We start from the raw sequence: 20,100 nt of genomic DNA on the forward strand, positions 1-20,100 counted from the left end.
CACACACACACACACACACACACACACACACATATACATATATCCACACACATACACACATGCACACATCCATACACACACATACACACACACACATACACAAACATACACACACCCATACATGCACACATACACAGACACACACACACACACACACACACACACACACACACACACACACACACACACACACACACACACACACACAAATACTGTTTACAACTGTGCATAGAAATGCCTAACAATGTACACTCTATGTGAACAGCCATCATGATATGGTGCCTACAAAACTGCTTCTTGTGTTTCTTTCACACACCACTAGTCTACACTGGGTTGTTGTCATTGGTTTCACAAAACTTGTTGCACCGAACTGTTGTTTACATGCTTCTCATCTGAACACTGCGCCCCCTGGTGGCTGAAGTGAGATCCAAACAATAATAATAAAACCCCAGTGTTTTTGTAACGTGTGCCTCTGTGTGTGTGTGTGTCAGGTTGGGGAGGACCTGAGGCAGGACATGCTGGCTCTTCAGATGATCCGCATCATGGATCGCATCTGGCTGCAGGAGGGCCTGGACCTGCGCATCGTCAACTTCAAATGCATCTCCACCGGCAAGGACAAAGGTAACAGGCAAACACAAACAGCCCCCATTCACATGTCAAGTGTCACGATGTGGATACAACTTCAAGATTTAGGACACTTTAATTGACATTTAGCCACAAACAATCAATGTAGTAGGTACTCCTAGGTATTAATAATGCAGTGCAATACAACTGTCCTGCAATAAATCCTGTACGGTACGGTGACTGCCCAAACATTGTTGAAGAAGAGTAACTATTCCACTTAAAATGTGTATTTTAGTAAACAAATAAAAAATAAATATTACAAAACCAGTGCAGATTATATTAGAATTAGATATTACAAAACCAGTACAAAAGGTACATACAAATAGGAAACGTACAGTTAGTAAACAGTGCAAATGTTTAGCAAGGTACAAAGGAAGTGTTCAGCTGCTGTCAGAGGGCACGGAAATCATTAACGCTGTCCTGTAAACTAAACCAACTTACTTTAAAAATATAATTGTTATTCATGAGCTACGTTTATGGAAAGGTATTGTCAAAGTTATGTCTACATATTCCAGTTGTCCATGGCAGTTAATTAATAAAAAGCTGACTGTTATGTTTTTGCATTGTGTTTCTAAGAGTTGTGATGTTTCTTAAAGGCATGGTGGAGCTGGTGCCGTCCTCCGACACCCTGAGAAAGATCCAGGTGGAGTACGGCGTCACCGGGTCCTTCAAAGACAAACCGCTGGCCGAGTGGCTCCGCAAGTACAACCCTGCAGAGGACGAGTATGAGAAGGTACACACACATAGAGCATACGTGCTAAAAGGTCAAAGCACTTCAGACACACCAGAAAAAACCAGTGAGAATATTCTCTATCTCACAGAAAGTAGGGGTTTCACATATATCATGAATCTCAGTAAGACCTTTTTAACCTTTACGGTGTTAACACTTAGCAATAAAAGGCTTCAATACTACTTTGACACAATGACTTGACTTGGAGTGAAAAACACACAGTTGAAGTTTACAGGCGTTTACAACCTTTGACTCCTATAAATGTGAAACCTTACTCCACTCCTGTGACCCTTATAATGTACTGATCAAGGTTAGACCCTGAACTTCAGCACAACAGAGGAATCAACCTTTCATCAGAGGGGCTGCAAATAACAGTTATTTACATTAATCCGTTGGTTGTTTTCTTGATTAATTTAATCGCTTTCTATCAAATAAGACAAGAAAATTGTAAAATAAATGTCGCTCAGTCTTTCCCATAGCCCTAGATGTTGTTCTCAAATGTCACATTTTTCACAATTTTCTTGTCTTATTTGATAGAAAACTAATCGAATAATCAAGAAAATAACCAACGGATGTTCTATTAACTATAATAAAGGAGGAAATAACCTGTAAATATTAACACTTGAGTGAAGAAAAAGTAACGGATTCATTGATTAGCTAAATATAAGTCAAATTGTCTGACTAATTATCTTTCTACTTTTTCAGCTCAAGTCATCAGATATTTATTGATATTGAGCTACGATGTTTTTAAGGCTTGTGACAAACTCTAAAGTCTGTACAACATTTATTGTTTCTGGTTTAGCTTGAAACATCTGGAAAAGTAGGTACAAAAAAATGAGGTGTTTCTGGTCTGAAACGTCACTTCACTTCTTAAGCATTTAAGATGGTTGCCCTCCACTTACACTACATCAATACTGTACTCCAGGGCTATTCAATTAGTTTGGAACGGGGCCGGTTGATGAAAATGATCGAAAGAAAGGGGCCGGGAAAAAGATGGCTTGAAATATGAGCAATCATATTAAGAGCTTCAGATACAGTACATACTACAACAACAGCATAGTGGAGTGCATATGTTGTGTTTGGTTGTCACTACAGTAGCTAGTAGGTGGGTTCGAAACCCGAGCCCGCCGAAGTATTCAGGCAATGTCTTCCCCTCTATCTCTCAATGTAACACCCTCTCTGGAATAAAGGCACTCTGGCCCAAAAATAAATGTGATTACTTTTTAACATTATACTCAAAGGGCCAGTAGATATCACCCCGGGGCCGGATTGAATAGCCCTGCTGTACTCTCTATGTATCCAACCAAAAGAATCCCTGAAGCCTGAGCCCTGCACTAAGTATCCATGCTTCTGAACTTCTTCATATGTGTCTCACTTTTTCTCTTCTTCCTCTTTTTAGGCGTCAGAGAACTTCATCTACTCGTGTGCCGGGTGCTGTGTGGCGACATACGTTCTGGGCATCTGTGATCGTCATAACGACAACATCATGCTGCGCTCCACGGGTCACATGTTCCACATCGACTTCGGGAAGTTCCTGGGACACGCCCAGATGTTTGGCAGCTTCAAAAGGTGAGAGTCAGATGAAATGCTCTTAAACACGTGATTGTGGGTATGAGTGTTTTGCACGTGATAGTCAGATAAAGCTTTGGTGCTCTGTCAGGGTGTAAAGGTCTGTCCTTCAGGAAGTGAACTGTCATTTGGTTTTTATAACAGGTAGTCTTTAGATAATAGGTGAGGAGTCATGTACCTGTATGCTAACACAAAATCATGATGAAACTTAATTCCATTAGTTACCTTATCTAATATGGTGATGAGAACATGGACTCTTAAGCGTTGTGTCCCAGTGGTAGTGTTACAAGATTAGACCAGAAACAATTCAACACTTGCAGACCTGTCACAATGAATAAGACAATCAAGCACCATAATATAAGTGCAGTGTTTGGTCAAGAGAGCCCAGAAGTACACTTTATTCATTGTTTGTTGTATAGTTTTATTTATTTATTTATTCCAATTGAAATGCCTGAATATTCTTAAGAATTAAAAAGTCACTTAATTATTCTCTGACAATGTACTTGCATTATTATGCCTTCATATATTCATTACATAAGTGGCAAACAATGGCATTAGAATTACAGTAATATTGTCTATTGCAATCATTTCTGGAACAATTACATATATAATTCAACAGATAAGTAAGTAAGTAAAACTTTATTGTATAGCACCCTTCTCAACACAAATGTACAAAGTGCTTTACAGTATACAGTACACAATACACAATTCAAAGTACAGCTATAAAATGTAGAATAAAACACCAATGAAAGACAGCTACTAACTCACCTCCTTCTCCGGCGCCCCAAAGGCCTGTCGAGAAAGGTGAGTCTTTAGCTGCCCCTTAAAAATCTCTACTGAGACAGAGGCTCTTAGTTTCTGGGGGAGTTCAGTCCAAAGCCTTGGGGCCACCGCCTCAAAGGCACGGTCCCCCTTAGTCTTTAACCTGGTTCGGGGCACCCTTAGGAGGCCTTGCTCAGAGGACCTCAGGGCCCGGGTTGTGGTGAGAGGGTGGATCAGGTCATTGATGTAGGCTGGGGCTTGGCCATGGACAGCTCTATATGTGAAGACCAGTATCTTGAATTGGGTTCTGAGATGAACAGGGAGCCAGTGCAGGGCAGAAAGGATCGGAGTGATGTGGCAGGTTTTTTTGGACCGAGTGAGCAATCTGGCTGGAGCCTTTTGGACCTGTTGTAGCCGGTTTATTGATGTTTTGTTGAGGCAGGAAAAAAGAGCATTGCAATAATCAAGCCGGGATGAAATAAAGGCATGGATAGCCATCTCCAGGAGATGGCTATCCATGCCTTTATTTCATCCCGGCTTGATTATTGCAATGCTCTTTTTTCCTGCCTCAACAAAACATCAATAAACCGGCTACAACAGGTNTCTAAATGGAGATCGGCTTAGCGAACGCAATATAGGCTATATGCTCCGACCGTCCACACTCGCAACGGCCTATACAGGCATGAATGAACCAGCGACTGTATTCGCCATGACGCCATGTTTGTACTTGTTTAACTTTTNAGCTCGGCAATGTTCCTGAGATTGAAAAAACAGGTACGGGTCAGGAGTTTGATGTGTTTGTCTAGTAGCATAGACTGATCGAAGGTAACACCAAGGTTTTTTACGTTTGCCCTAACGTTACCACTGAATGAACCCAGGTGGCTTGCTACCTTAGAGGCGATGTTTTTGATGCATTGAGCTGTAGGAAACTGCTTGACATCCACTCCTCGATTGCAGACAGACATGTAACCAGGGTGTTTAAGTTCTCCATTTTGACGGGTTTGAAGGAGAAGTATAACTGGATATCATCTGCATGAAAATGATACGAGACACCCGTGAATGAGCTAATTAAGTGGCCTAATGGGAGCATGTAAAGGGCAAAAAGAAGGGGGGCTAAAACAGAACCCTCGGGGCAGGCCGCAGCATAGGGGAGTGCTGTGTGAGAAACTTCTCCCACTGAGGTACGAGGCAAACCACTGGAGGGCAGACCCTGAGATGCCTACCCACTCCCTGAGTCTAGCATGATGGCGTGGTCCACTGTGTCAAACGCTGCACTCAGCTCCAACAACACCACGCACTCACCTGCAACCGATGCCATCATAATGTCATTGGAGAGCTGATTCTGTGGAGTGATGTTTTCTGAAACCTGATTGGGATTTGTCAAGGATGTTATACTCGATGACGTAGTATACTTGAAATAGTGGCTCTGCAGCAGGTTTACTCGACATTGAGAAACGGCCATTGTCATTCAGAAATGTATTGAGTTGATTTCGGGAGGAAGGGATCTAGTTTCGGTTTTTTGAGAAGGGGCTGAACAACCGCCTGCTTAAAAAATGATGGGACGGAGCCAGAGACGATGGAGATGTTTATAATTTGGAGCAGGTGTGGAGCGACACATTAAAAAACGTATTTTAGCATGGACGTTGGTAAAGCATCCAGAGGGCTTGAGGAAGATTTCATAGCACTCACTACAGCGTTCAGGTCGGCTATATTGATGCAGGATAAATTACTCAGCGTGGCCTGCCAAAGTAGTTATCGTGACAGACCTAAAGACACGTGTATCATATGTGCTCATTACTAGTAAAAAATCACCTATGAGGGAGCCTGATTTCTGGGTGTGGGGTTTGTACTCTATAAGATTAATGTTTAGTTTCCTGCATGAAGTGGGTCGTAGCTCTACAACTATGCGCTTCTATTCTTAGCGGCGGAGCACAACCACATAAATATTCAGAGGCTCTGTAGTAACCAAAGGCCCTGAGGCAGTTTCAGAGTTGTGCATTCACCCAATGATTTAAACCAGGGTTGTCCAAACTAAGGCCCGGGAGCAAATGCGGACCGCGGACCATTTTTAATCGGCCCTCAGCAAATTCTTGTGCTTGTCTTATATTGTACTTCTTAAATATAAATGTAAACATATATTACACAGTAGTATTCATGTGTTAAAGGTGGGGTAGGTAATTCACTTCAGAAACACTTTTTGTTATATTCCATGGAATGCTCTTAACATCCCGATAGCAATGAATACATTAAATGCTTTGACAATAAATCCATTAAAACATGTCATCTGTGGAAGCCGTGGCGCTGTAAAAAGCACGACCAATCATCTGAGCCGGCCCGGCTAAAATAACTGGATGGCCTACCTGCCTGTCAGCCTTCAAACTTATCTCGTGCCCTCATTGGTCATGTGTGCGTTCGTGTGTGTTGGAGGAGGGGCTCTGTAAGGAAGTCTGAAGGAAGGGGCAGATTTATTCCGGTTGCGTATTTTCAGCGCACTCAAGTTGGTTTCTCCATTCTTATCTACCCTACCTTTTAATAAAACCACTTTTCAAATAAATTCAGTCGATTAAAGTTGGAAACATTTTCTAACAAATCTTAGTTGATGAGAAAAAAGCCCAATTACTTATTTACATAACAAGCTTGAAATACACCCTTCCTATTTCTCCTTATTATAATCAATCAGAGGCTTCTGTTTTAAGGGATGAGCTGCCAACACTCACATACTTTACCTATTTGATTGAGTTTGCTAACTTATAACTGAACTTATGAGGCAATATACCTCTAGGGAGCGGCCCAGCCCTTCATATATTTTTCTGTATGTGGCCCTCGGTGAAAAAAGTTTGGACACCCCTGCTTTAAACTAAAACTTTTTTTACAACTTCTTGACTAACTTGCTCACATTATTCATTTCTCCTCTCCTTGTCTCCCTCAGGGACCGCGCTCCTTTCGTTCTGACCTCGGACATGGCGTACGTCATCAACGGAGGCGAGCGACCCACCAGCCGCTTCCAGCTGTTTGTGGACTTGTGTTGCCAGGCTTACAACCTCATCAGGAAACACTCTGGGCTTTTCCTCAACCTGCTGTCACTGGTGAGACTGAACTTATATATTAATAACCTTTGTTTGTATAGCACCTTTCATACAATAAGTGCAGTTCAAGGTGCTTCACATAGACATTTCAGAGAACATTGATATCACACAGCATTCAGTTACCAAAAAAAAAAATAGCATAGGGTAGACGTATAAAAAATACATTTAGATTAAAGGTACAATGGTGAAATTGTGTAAAGTAAAAATGATAGTGTTAGATATATTGTATGTATAAGCCTTTTTTATGAAATATTTTTACTGTACAAAACGATGGGCAATTAATGGGTTAATCTGCTACAATATTTTGGAATGAAATAACCCAGAAAATGCGTCTGAGTTTGGTGTTTTCTGTGTTTGTAGATGACGTCCTCCGGCCTCCCCGAGCTGACGGGCTCTCAGGATCTGAAGTATGTGTTCGATGCCCTGCAGCCGCACAACACAGACGCTGAGGCCACTATCTTCTTCACCAGGTAACACATCAACTTCTTCTACCAGCGCTGATCAGATATAACTCTAAATTTAAACTGAATTTAAACTGAATTTCTCCAACTTTTGAACAACCTTAAAATTGAAAAATCCCAACAAAGGGGGAAAATAATGGTGTTTTTTGAAAAGTTTTCTTTTGTGTGCACAGCTGCTATTTTGGCCAGAGCTGTTATTTATATTTTATTTTTGATGTTGCTACTCACTGAGTGTCCACCAGGTGGCGACATAAGTACAGCAAGACAAATAATAGTTGCTGTCTCACATTACAGAAACAAAAAATCTACAAATAGTAACACTTGTTTCAGCAAAAATAAAACTAAGTCTAAACTGAATTTCTCCAACTCTTGGACAACCTCAACATTGTAAACTCAAAATAAAAGGGATAAATAATTGTGTTCTTAGTATTTTTTTAAACGCTGTTACTTTCTTTCTTTGTTATGTTGCTGCAAACTGAAAGTCCACCAGGTGGCAACATAAGCACAGCAAGAAAAATAATAGCTGCTGTCTCACTTTACAGAAACAAATACTCCTGAAATTCTACAGATAGTATCAGACGGGCCTTGTCTTTGTAAAACCAGTCGGGTTGGATTGTAACTAAGTTTGTTTGTATAACAGATTTAGGTCAAAGAGAAAAAAGTCTATAGATATTTTTTTCACCTTCACCTAAGCACCACTATCTCTTTATACTGTATCTCCCCTTTGTTTTGCTTACTGTAGACTTTATCACAATGCACCAAATTCCTAGGCCAATTTATCTGCAAGAATATTTTATTTCTGACTTTTTTCTGAAATGTTAACCTTTTGTTAAGACCAAATGTACTCACGGGAGGCAGGTACAACTTGGAGAAGCATTTATTTAAAGTCAATTTGAAGCGTTACAGCAGATGAATTCCACTACTGACTTGATCAATCAGTATTATATGCTATAGCTATAACACTGCATGAAATAACATAAACTCAGTTAAAAACGTGCGATCAAAACGTGCAGACTTACAGCAGCTTACTAGCATGCCTCAGTTAAAAAACGTACAGCAATAACACCTGTCGTAAATAATGAAATATAGCACTTGGTAACATAGGAATAACAAAAAGAAACAACGTCCAGCCGTATCAAAATATACAAAATGGTAGTACAAGTTTTAAATGACATTCAAAAATGATCTCATCTCTTCTGCCAACATAATAATAATAAGTTTATTTAGAACAGCACCTTTCACAGAAATAGAATTCACAAAGTTCTTCACAAGAAAGATCAAAAGTTAAAATGAAGACCACAGAAACATGAATACAACATGAGGCAGAAACTTAAGGTTAACATAAAAACAAAACACAGACCACGTGGAGTCCTGAGAGGAACAAACATGAGAACAGAACACATCACACATCTCAAGTAGAAACAAAAGCCAATGTCAAAAGTAGGTCTTCAGTAGTTTTTTAAAAGCTTCTACGGAGACTGCAGAGCGGATGTCTTTAGGGAGAGAGTTCCATAGTGTTGGAGACAAATGTCCCTAGAATCATGTGTAATCAAGTGGCTCTTCCTCCCCTCTTTCCCCCCTCTCTCCAGGCTGATAGAGTCCAGTCTGGGCAGCGTGGCGACCAAGTTCAACTTCTTCATCCACAACCTGGCCCAGCTGCGGTTCTCTGGTCTGCCCGCCAACGACGAGCCCATCCTGTCCTTCTCCCCGAAGACGTACACCATGAAGCAGGAGGGCCGCATCCTGCACGCCTCCATCTTCTCCTTCCAGAAGAGATACAACCCGGACAAGCACTATGTGAGTTTATCACGCTCCGTCAATTCAGTGGATGTAGAGAAGCGCTGACCCCTGACCGCATGTCTGTCTCCCTCTCTCTCCCCTCTAGACGTACGTGGTGAGGATCCTGAGGGAAGGTCAGACTGAGCCCAACTTTCTCTTTCGCACTTTTGATGAGTTCCAGGAGCTCCACAACAAACTCACCATCCTCTTCCCTCTCTGGAAGCTGCCCAGGTAAAACATGACGCCCTGACCTTCAGCCTCTTATATCACGTTTCTGTTTAATTGTACCCCAAAGCAGTGCTCATTGTACTCACTCAGAGTTGTTGAATACCTGGGACTTTATTTTGCGACAACAGAGGTTGAGGTTCCAAGCATCGTATTACACTTTAATTAGCTGACACTTTTACCAAAGCAACTTCAAATAATTGCAATTAACCAATAAGATGACAATCAAGAAAGCAAGAATGTTTCAGTTACATTAGCTTCAAATATGCCAAACCATTGTGTGCACTGTGCAGTAGGGCTGTACCCGGATATTATTACATTACATGTCACTTGTTAGATGCTTTTATCCAAAGCTTACATACTCAATACTGTGGACAATCCCCACAGGAGCAATTTGGGGTGAAGTGTCTCAGGGACACAACGACATGCTGATGATTCGAAGTCCAGCACACTATATATATTATTAACATTTTAAATTGTATACCCCGTTTATCTAGGCCCTTTTTGTTTTATATTTATATGTCACACTGTGGGACTGCGGGAAACGGTATCTCGAGATTTCTGGATGTATAACACATGTAGTAATTTTGACAATAAAGCTGACTTTTGACTTTGACTATCCACTGAGCCACAGTCGGATATCCGAATATTCGGTCGTTGGCCTACTATTCGGTTTTCAATTTCGTTATTCGTTTTTTGTTCTTTTTTTTGCCGCGGCTGCCAAATTGAATTTTTTTTTTTAAATCTCCAAAATCAACGTAAGAGCTTGTGCCTCTTCGGGGGGTGCTAACACTTACCCATAAACGTTATCCTTTACTTTCTCCGTCTTTATATGTAGATATTACTTTTCTCCGTCACATTGTTTCCATAGCAACAACAACTTCCTGTCAACAGCGCTAACTCTCCTTCAAAATAAAAGCACGTCCATACAAAATAGGAAGCCTAGCCAAATTACACTTAAAACATATACAACTGCAACGAGAGTAACAAACACAATGCAATATCCTTTTCAATTTCAAAGAACACAAATCGGGTTAATTACATTCCCAAATAACTATAAAACAACAATATTGTAGTGTAGAGTAACAAAATGGATGCCTTGAATAAACCGAAATACACGGGTCGAAGCGCTCGCTGCTGATTACTACCCCTACTACTGGACTATCTACAGGGAAAAAGGGAATGGAGAAAAACACATTGTACCAAAAGTGAANGTAATTACTACTTTGCGCTGACAAAGTTTAAGGGGAACCTGCGTCCAAAGGTCAAAAATGGGGCTTTGCTCAGTTGCGCGTAACAACCAAAGAAAATCCAAATCCCACTGAGGCCAGCAGTGCGCGTAACCCGCCAGTGTGCGTGACACAGGTCTGAGTCTCCGCTAATCCTCGCATACACGGCTGCCTGCGCTCTGCGAGCCCCCTCTGTTCAATTCGCCCGGGGAATTACATTGCTCTGATGGGAGAGCAACGTGTGTGCGCGCCCAGAACAAGCAGCCCGCCTGGCTGCGTTCAGAAGCTGCGCAGTCGTACTCCTCCCTGCGCGGATGAGGTAGCTGCTTCCATAGACGTGGCCTGTTGTCTGTGCCCGAATGCAACACATTGATTGTACAGCACGGGGCGATCCCCCGTTTTTTTCCGAGATTTAGAAAAATTAGCGGAGCTAAAAACCGCGCAAGACACTGTTCCTTGGATGACAGGAGTGTTCTTGTATCCCATGGAACTGTCTGGGGGGGAAGAGGCTTCTCGTGGATGTGGCCGTAATGGGTCGTCATAGTGACGAGCCACGCCATCACCGCCCCGGCCCTGGCCCCGTGAGAAAAAGGCCGCGAGGCGAGTTTTCCACCCGCTGCATTTCACTCCGTCTCTCATCATGAGGCCGCGCTACACGCCCAGGCGGATGAGAGGTGCTGTGCATGCTGTCCACACGGGAGGTGTGATAACCGTGCTCGTGGGTTTTATGACCGTTGTGTAGGAGGCATATCTGGGACAAGAGGAATTACGCGATGCCTCTTGCAGGTTTATAAACAATAGGGGTTAAAAACAGCGGCTCTCTGCCCAGCGAATGAACCACCTCTGGGAGCCCCTGTTGGAAGAGACCAAGGGGTATCATCAACGTGGACCAGCCGACGCCAACGCAGAGCAGCTGCGTCACGGAGAGGGGTGTGGGGTTGTGACACGCCGGAGCGCGAGCCCTGTCAGTTCCTCACTCGCTGGGCCGCCGGGGGCCGCGCCTCTCCATGCTGGGCTGAGTTTAATTCCGACACCCAGGATAAACGATTGTCTGAGAGGGAAGAGGACAGCTCTTCTTCCAATTTATTATGAAGGCAGGCTTTTGAAAGATGGTTACGAGATGTCCCGATCTTTAAGCCCCGACTTCCTCCCTTGGCAGCGAGGCCAGCAAATATGCCCAGATCATCCAGAGAAAACCACACTCTCACCCTTCCTCTGTGTAGGTGGCTCCAGGCCTTCCTCTACACAAAAATCGGGAGGGCCAGGACATATCCGAACGGCCAGACTATTGTCTGCGTCTGATATCCCTGAAATGAGAACGCAAGAATTCCTGTGTTGTTTGGCGACGCATGGGGTACGTGGAAGTTATGCCTCCTTCAGGTGGAAGGAACCAGGCTCGTCCTGGTGACCACATTTCCAGCCCACCTGGTTTGATCATCAGGCATGTGAATACTGACAGATCGAGCGAATGTCTCATCCCCCAGTCTTTTCGGGAATTTTAGAAAAATAACGGGAGCTGAAACCCCTGATTTTCCTCCCTTTGGAGGAACCCTGGAGATATCCTCTCGTGTCAACAGGAGTTCCAGCAGCTCGGGCATTGGGAGCCGCAAGACATAGCTTCTGGATAACAGGGGAGTGTTTCCTGTATCCCATTTGAACTGTGGGGGGGGGGGAGAGGCGAACTGCGCAGGACGTATCCTCTGCCTGATCAGCCTGCCTCATCCTCTGTCCATCAGACACACGCCTGCACTCTGGAGAAAACTCTGAGAGCGGGGCGCACATGCTCGCGATGTGTTTTTGGTCGTCATTGTACGGAAGCCACGGCCCTACGCCAGAGCCCTTGCCGGCCGCCTTGGCCCGTGAGGCAACCCCAAGGTGTGGCTTGGACAAAAAGGGCTGTGGCGGGGGCTTCCACACGCTGCGTCCTCACTCCGACTTCTCATCATGAGGCGCGCTACACGCTCAGGGGATGGAATGGAAGGTGTGGCAGTGCTGCCCACATGAGGGTTTAACGGCGGCTCATTGGTCTTATAAGCCGTGTGTACGAGGCGCTATCTCGGACAGAGGATGCCGCGAGCTCTGTAGTTATTAACCAACAGGCTTAAAACCAGGCTTCTGCCCAGCGAGGCCCCGCTGTCTACTAATCAACAGAATTAGTGGCCAGCCGGTTTAATTTAAGGCGCGCTTCTGCAATTTATTACCGGCAGGGTTAAAAACCAGGCTTTCGCCACACGAGCCCTGCTGGTCATTAACCGGGACAGGTTATTAGGCAGGCTCGGGGTTTACACAGGGGCGGTGAGGCCCAACCAAGGGTGGGCTTGGACGGAAAGGGCTGGCGGGAGCCTCCACACGCTGCCGCTTCTCACTCGATTCTCATCATGAGCGCGTCACGCTCAGGGGCGGATGGATGGGAGGTGTGTGGCAGCTGCTTCCCACATGATGGCTTTATATAACTGGCGCTCATGGTTTATTGATGACCGTGGTGGATAGGAGGCGATATTCTCGAGCAGAGAATGCCGCCGACTCTGCCAGGTTATTTAACCAAGGTTAAAACGGCAGGCCTTCTGCAGCCGAGCCCTGCCTGGTACTACTTAATCAAACAGAGATTAGTGGCAGCCGGCTTAATTAGCAAGCTCTGCAGTTTATTAACTGTAGGCTTAAAACCAGCAGGCTTCTGCAGCAAACTAGGGCCGCCGCTGGCCACTGCGGGCTCTGGGCCGCTGGGGGCACTCGGCCTTGAATTACTGCTCATTCAATTCTGGCATCTCTGTGATGTGCTTTTTTTTTTTTTTTTTTTTTTTTTTTTTTTTTTTTTTTTCTTTTTTTTTCTGCTGGTCGTCATGGTGACGAGCCACGCCCATTGCCCTCGCCACCGCTGGGCCCCGCAGGCGAAAGGTCCTGCCGAGGAAGCTACACCGCTGCGTTTCACTCCGACTGCTCATCATGAGGCGTGTACACGCTCAGGGGATGATGTGGAGGTGTGTGCAGTGCTGCCACATTTGGGGGAGGGGGGGCCCGGTTTATAACGGCGCTCTGGATTATTATGGACGGTGTAGGAGGCGATATCTCGGACGGAGGAATGCGCAGCCTGCGTTTATTAACGATAGGTTAAAACCAGCAGGTCTTCTGGCAGGGGGCCCTTGCTGCTACTTAATCAAACAGAGTAGTGGCGCCGGCTAATTACCGGCCTCTGCTCCTCGGAGGCTCTCGCGGAGCAGACCAGGAGCGGGGGAGCCTCACTCCCCTTTACTCGCCGCCGGGAGACCGTCTCTGGGGGTGGCAGGGGAGCGGAGATGAGGCCGGTAGCTCGCTGCAGCTCGCCGACGGGCGAGGTCTGACGCCGTGGCGTTGCTGTGGACGTCTCTCCGGCTGCTGCCCTGTGGCCGGTGGACGCCGCGGCTGTGCGCTGCTGCGTCTGCTGCGGCTGCTGCGGCTGCTGCGGACGTTGTTGCCGCTGTGGGCGCTCAGCAGGCTGGGAGCAGCTGACATGCTGGCGAAGCCCGTCCGCCTGTTCCGCGGCCCTTCAATGGACTCCACCATGCGCGTGTGAACTGGGGTCTAACGGCCCGTACGGGCTGATTGGAGCGTCCAGCTAGCCACTTTTCTGGCCGTCTCCGGTAACAGACGCCTGCTGCAGGTGGCGCCTGGATCTGTGTCACCACGCGGAAATTCCTCGCCTGGGAGACAGCGACGGACAGCGCACAGAGTGAGTGCCCTGCTGGCCGCCTTTGGCTGATTTCCTCCTGCTCGGTGGTGGACCGCTCTACCAGTGTCACCATCCGGTTGGAGAGCAGCGCGATGATATTTCGCCGCCGGCCAGAAAGGCACACTGGTGCAACCGGTCGGCCTGGCGGGCGACCATACTCTCTGGGAGAGCTCAACGTAGGGGCGCCGTCCTGGTGGCGACGGAGAAGGGGCCGCATGCTCGGCCCGCCAAACCAGGGCCCCCTGCTCCGACTCTGTCTCCCCATCCGGGGAGAGAAGGGAGGGAGAAACGCCACGGTGAACCATGGAGGGAGTACGGGGTAGGAGTCGTTCCGACCTCCTGCCCGGCCACCCGCTCCAGGGGACATGCTGGCCGTCCACGTGCTGCGATGGGCCATCGTCCTCGTCGGCCGCAGCAGCTAGAGCGTCGCTCTCGGCTTCCTGTCGGCTGATGGAGAACGGGCCACAATGTGAGCAAGCGACCTGCTGGCTGAGAAGCCCGCGTCCGCGTACTCTGGCCCAGGCAGGATTCGCCACATTGCGTGCTGGTCATAGCTCATGACATATCCTGAGCCACATGAGGGACAATTTCGGACGCAGTTGTTGCTTCATGATGTTTAGTGGTTCTGTGCTTCAGTAACTGCCGAGGTTTGCTGAAGAAAAGAGGCGAGCGATGCCGGGCCTCCTTTTCCTATTTATACCGAAGGAGGCCCGAAGGCGGGGCCCACCTGCGGGTGGGCGTGGAATACAAGTGTTTCAGTGCTGCGGCGGGTGCGCAGGGGGATTACCAATAGCGATAGCCTTTAGAGGGCGAAGCTCATATACGAAATAGGACTAATCCCATAGTTTACTCCATTTGACGTGTGTGACAAGGAAAACACGTGGTAGACGAATATTTGTTTTGTTTTGATGTTTTGAGTTTACGTAAAGGCGGTAGTGACACAAGTGGACGTTACGCAATTCAGATGTGTGGCCGCGCATGCGTAACCTGCGTACAAGTTATGTGCACCCTTGCGTATATCCCTTTAGAACTGGGAAACACTTTCATTTTAGGTATAAACAAGTTTTAGTAAGGGCTGCTGCCCTATATCCTGTATCCATGTTGTGTGTATTATTTATCATAACAATAATAATAATATTAAATACAAATATTCCCAAAATTATTTAAATACATATCAGAAATATATTTTTATTTGTATTTACTCACGCCCCCCGAAACACAAAAAAAAGTCTCAAACTATGCTTGATCTTTTAAATATTCATGCTACAAAAATTGAAGTCCCTGCTGCCCCAGTGCAATATGCAGCAGCAGGGAATTTGAAGCCAATACACATCTGCCTTTCATTGATTCTGCTGCAGATAGCAGGGATCCACAATCCTCAGGTGATGTGCCAGAGGTCCTCAGTTAACCAACTTATCTAAAGAGTGAAGTGATTAAGTTCATGAATATGGTGTTTCCCAAAAACATTGAATGATCCTAACCTGCGCACTTCTCGGTCTGTTGGGCTATAATTCCTGCTTTGTGTCCAAATATCATTGATGCTAATGTCAGATAATCAGCCACAAATATTTGTACCCAACCAATTCAATACAATGTGTTTCATTTGTGTGTTCATTTCTGGCTTTCACCTTTTCAGTCCAAATGAAGTATATGTTATCACAATCAGAATCAGAAACAGGTTTATTTACCAGGTAGGTATTACACTTACGAGGAATTTGACTAGGTAGTCGTGGTGCAAGACATAAAAGTAAGAAACAACAATTTAAACACAGATAGAAACTGGAAAAAATATTACAAATAATAAAAAATATGAATATAACAGTATGTCACATTGCAATGCGAATACAAAGGAAAACAATATGGAATAAAAAATAAAATCGGCAGTAATAAGAAAATAAAACAGATATTCTTTACATTTGTGTGCATTAATGCTGCATAGACTCTATGATGTGGCTGAGGTAAAAAAGTGTCAGTGGGGGGGGGGGGGGGGGGAGGCATTGACACATTTTGGGTTTTGGATGAAAGAGTTGGAACTGTCTGTGGTTGTTACCATGTGGGTCGTAAGTGCTGAGATACCAACCCAAGTCTCATATAAAAAAAACGTGTAATAACTACGTTGGTCCACAACGTAGGACGTAGTATATTTCTACGAAAACCGCCTCTGAAATTGTAGGATCCCTACGTTTTTTTTTTCACCAATTCATTCCAATGGCTGGCGTCTATGTCACGTGATCTTCACATTTCTCCCCTGCCAGAAAAAAAAACATGGCCGAACTTCGTTTTATTCTCGGTGTAAAATGCCTATTTTTAAGTTAGTTTGGCCATTAAAATGCGTTTTGATGTCATTTGATGGGAGAAATATGAGTTGTTACTTCAGATTATGTGTGCAGTGGATGTAATTGTATTTATACAACGTTTTCATTGTTACCAAGGTGGTTGCTAGGGACGCTTCTATCGATATTATTTCTGTTATGTTGTGTAACTGTTTAATGGTGTTATCTTTATTGCTACCCCCTTCCCCGTCAATGTATAGTGTTGGTCCACAGCGCAAACGCATTAGTTTAACAAAATCCGCATCTAAAGATACGTTATTTTCCCCTGTGCAATTCCAGTCTCACATGTCACATCGCACATCACATCGTCATAAACAAATACCGGAAACAGACCGAAAACACTTTATTGAGTGTGCTTGCTTTTCTCTTTGGAGGTCATCACATAACGGCATTGTAATACACGGTTCGGCTGAATTAAATATTACATATCTGCCGTAGTTCTCTATTTATAGAGCCTTGATGAGAAGACTTCTAGACAAACATGACGAACTGCCGCCAACACTGAAAACGTGAAGTGGATCATAAATATATCGGCAATTAAACGACATCTTACATTTATTTTCACACAATACATCTCCTTACATTATCAAGACTAATTCGGCTGACTTTTATATTTGATCCAATTGGTAGATAGGCTGTATTTACACCATAAACGTGCACAGCTGATATAAAGGGACACCTAGTGGTTAAAGCATGTTATTGAATTTCATTATTTTTATTATTAGATATTAATAGGATCCCTATAAGTATATTCATTACTCGTTATTCTCTACTAATAGTTAATTAAAGACTGTATATAATGACTATTTTGCACATCCCTTTCAAGATTTCAAGATTTCCTAAGGTTTATTGACATATATACACAAACGGTGTAGTTATGCAATGAATGAAAAACTTTGTGTATACCTCCAGCAATGTTAACTATGTTGAAGCACTTATTTTAACTGATATTATACATATGTATTATACTCTTATATAAGATGTATGTAGATAGTATAAGAAATGTGCAGAATATGACAGTTTAATGGTGGAGGTATACACAAATATTGATAGATGTCTTGTGATGCACTGTTAAGGAACCTGCGACCCAAGTTTTTCATCTCCGGCCATGTCAGGTATTGAACAATCAATAAATAAAGAACACAGAATTATTAAATATAAAACACAGAATTTGTGTGATTATACTAAATGATTTACAAATAAACACCACTGCATATTTACAACTGTTACACATGCTGATGTAACGCAAATGTTTCCAACTTGGGATCAATAAAGCATATCTTATCTTAAGATGATCGATGGCTGCTGCCATACAGTATTTGCAAAATTTGCCTCTGAACCTTGACAAGTGCATGTTTTAGGCTTATCAATTAATGTAATGTAATGTAATGTAATGTTATCAATTAACAACAGGAGGGGTCACAAACATAAGACCAGGTGTTAAATAAAGCTCTTCTGACCTTAGCTGGCATGTGGGTATATATATTAAGCAATTTTCACCCATTTATTAATTATATGTTTTACATTTGAGTGTTTCCTATCCCCTAAACCTCCAGGGATGTACACAGTATACTGGCAACTTCTTATTATGGGAAATATGAAAACGTCTTTTAAAACTACAAACTCCCCGTAGAGACGTGCCATAGATAGAGAACATGTTGCGAAACACAATAGCCAGCATGTGTAGTTCTGGGACGGAGTGGAGTGGGGGGACGGGGGTGGACCCCGTTCAAATCCAGTTTTGGACCAGTCTGCCGTGGTTCCATCCCATTTCAATTGCTTTTCGACGTCTCGCGGTAACCCTCGGAGCACACTCTCCAATCACAGAGCTTGCGACTATCACGGGGTTGTCCAGCGAAGCGGAGAGAATACTTACTTCCAGGTGTAATATTCTCTAAAACAAAGAGCTGCCTCCGACCCTCGGTCCTGACGGACTCCAAACTTGTGTTTATTAATCAAACAAATAAATAAACACAAGGGATAATTATGTGTTATTGTTGAGTAAATGGAGAATTTGCACAGGGGAAGAATAACGTATTATTGTGGTGATTGACATTTATTCACCCACAGATCTATGGTTAGGGTATTGGTTCTGCACGGACAATTTTGTGACGCCGGATTTCCTGTCTCCAACGTCTTGAACTTACCAGCATGAAGCTTGTTTACATGTGTTTTGAGATGCTTAATAAAAGTCTAGCTTGTACCTTACCCGCCTCCGACTCCCATCTCTCGGCACCACACGCTTTACACAATTTTAGATCCGGATGTTTGTTAAACTAATACGTTTGCGCTGTGGACCAACACTATACATTGACCAGGAAGGGGTAGCATAAAGATAACACCATTTCACACACATAGATCAGAAATTATATCGATAGCAGCGTCCTACGCAACCACCTGGTAACAATGAAAACTTTATGACACAATTTCCATGAAGGAATAACTAGCAAGACTGCCAAAATGATCATGAACGATCCACTGCACACATAAATCTGAATTTCCACCGAACATAAAACGAAGCTCGGCATGTTGTGTTTTCTGCAGGGAGCAATTTGTAGATTACTGACATAGACGCCAGCATGGAATGATGTAGTTAAAAGACGTAGGGTCATACAATTTCAGAGTTTTTCGTAGAAATACTACGTCAAGTTGGGACCAACGAGTATTAAACGCTTTGTGAGACCATACCTTGGCACAAAGTGTACAGTATTAGAAAGCACTCAACTTTTTTATGTGTACATTGGCTGAGTTAAACCCTAAAATAGGTGATAATGCTTGTGACCCTCACAATAGGCAACATGAATAATGTACCCTACATGCTCATTAAGATGCCAAACATGAGTCTTCTCCATTTAACTGGGCTGTTCAGTTTTGTGAATGGTTGGTCTGTGAGACAGCACCTGAGCTTGTTCAACCAGATAGGCAGGCCTGAGAAGAACTATGCCTTGCATCCCATAAGTTCAGAGGGGCACACTCTTCAAATGAGCACAGTTCATGGCATATAGGCACAGGTTCATCTTAACTGGAGATAACCATCTACTTTACTGCATCTGAAGAGGCACCTTCACATGTCAATCATCAACAGTGGTAAAGTATTGCAGTGTGTTTATTTGTATATTCATCTTGTATACTGACACATATTCTCTGCTTTCATCTGCTGTTAATAATTCAGCGACATTTTAGGATTTTACTTGAATCAATTACAGGTAGCCATTATACGGTACATCTACATAAGGCCAGGAGATGAACTTTTGATCTGAAATTCTCGGGCCTTGCAGGTTCCTCAACAGTGGCATCTTAGACATCTATCAATGTATGTGTATACTCCCATCCATATATCACTGTCATTATCTGTCTACATGTCTTGTATAACTATCTTTTATCATCACATTCTTATTATAAGAGTATTGCATTACATGATTATAATATCAGTTAAAATTAAGTGTTTCAATATTAGTTGTTAACATTTGCTGTGAGATATCTTCAAATGTTTCATCTTGCGTATACTACACTGTTGTTTGTTATATGTTATATTATAATCTTAGAAAATCTTGAAATCTGAAAGGATGGCAAAATAGTCATTTATATCAGTCTTT

General features: G+C 43.8%; 1 protein-coding gene across 1 annotated transcript in view; it reads left to right on the plus strand.

The window, feature by feature from the left end:
* The window catches only part of pik3c2a (phosphatidylinositol-4-phosphate 3-kinase, catalytic subunit type 2 alpha), a 32,196-nt gene extending 20,429 nt beyond the window's left edge, over positions 1-11,767 (plus strand). The window contains exons 3-10 of the mRNA XM_010796753.1: positions 491-621; positions 1,221-1,357; positions 2,754-2,923; positions 6,615-6,771; positions 7,132-7,241; positions 8,822-9,029; positions 9,118-9,242; positions 11,689-11,767. Coding sequence (XP_010795055.1) covers positions 491-621; positions 1,221-1,357; positions 2,754-2,923; positions 6,615-6,771; positions 7,132-7,241; positions 8,822-9,029; positions 9,118-9,242; positions 11,689-11,767 — 1,117 coding nt within the window. The remainder of the gene's footprint in view (positions 1-490; positions 622-1,220; positions 1,358-2,753; positions 2,924-6,614; positions 6,772-7,131; positions 7,242-8,821; positions 9,030-9,117; positions 9,243-11,688) is intronic.
* The last annotated feature ends 8,333 nt before the right edge of the window (positions 11,768-20,100 follow it).

Source organism: Notothenia coriiceps, unplaced genomic scaffold (assembly GCF_000735185.1).
Source record: "Notothenia coriiceps isolate Sejong01 unplaced genomic scaffold, NC01 NC01_scaffold00037250, whole genome shotgun sequence".
In the NCBI taxonomy this organism is placed as follows: domain Eukaryota; kingdom Metazoa; phylum Chordata; class Actinopteri; order Perciformes; family Nototheniidae; genus Notothenia; species Notothenia coriiceps.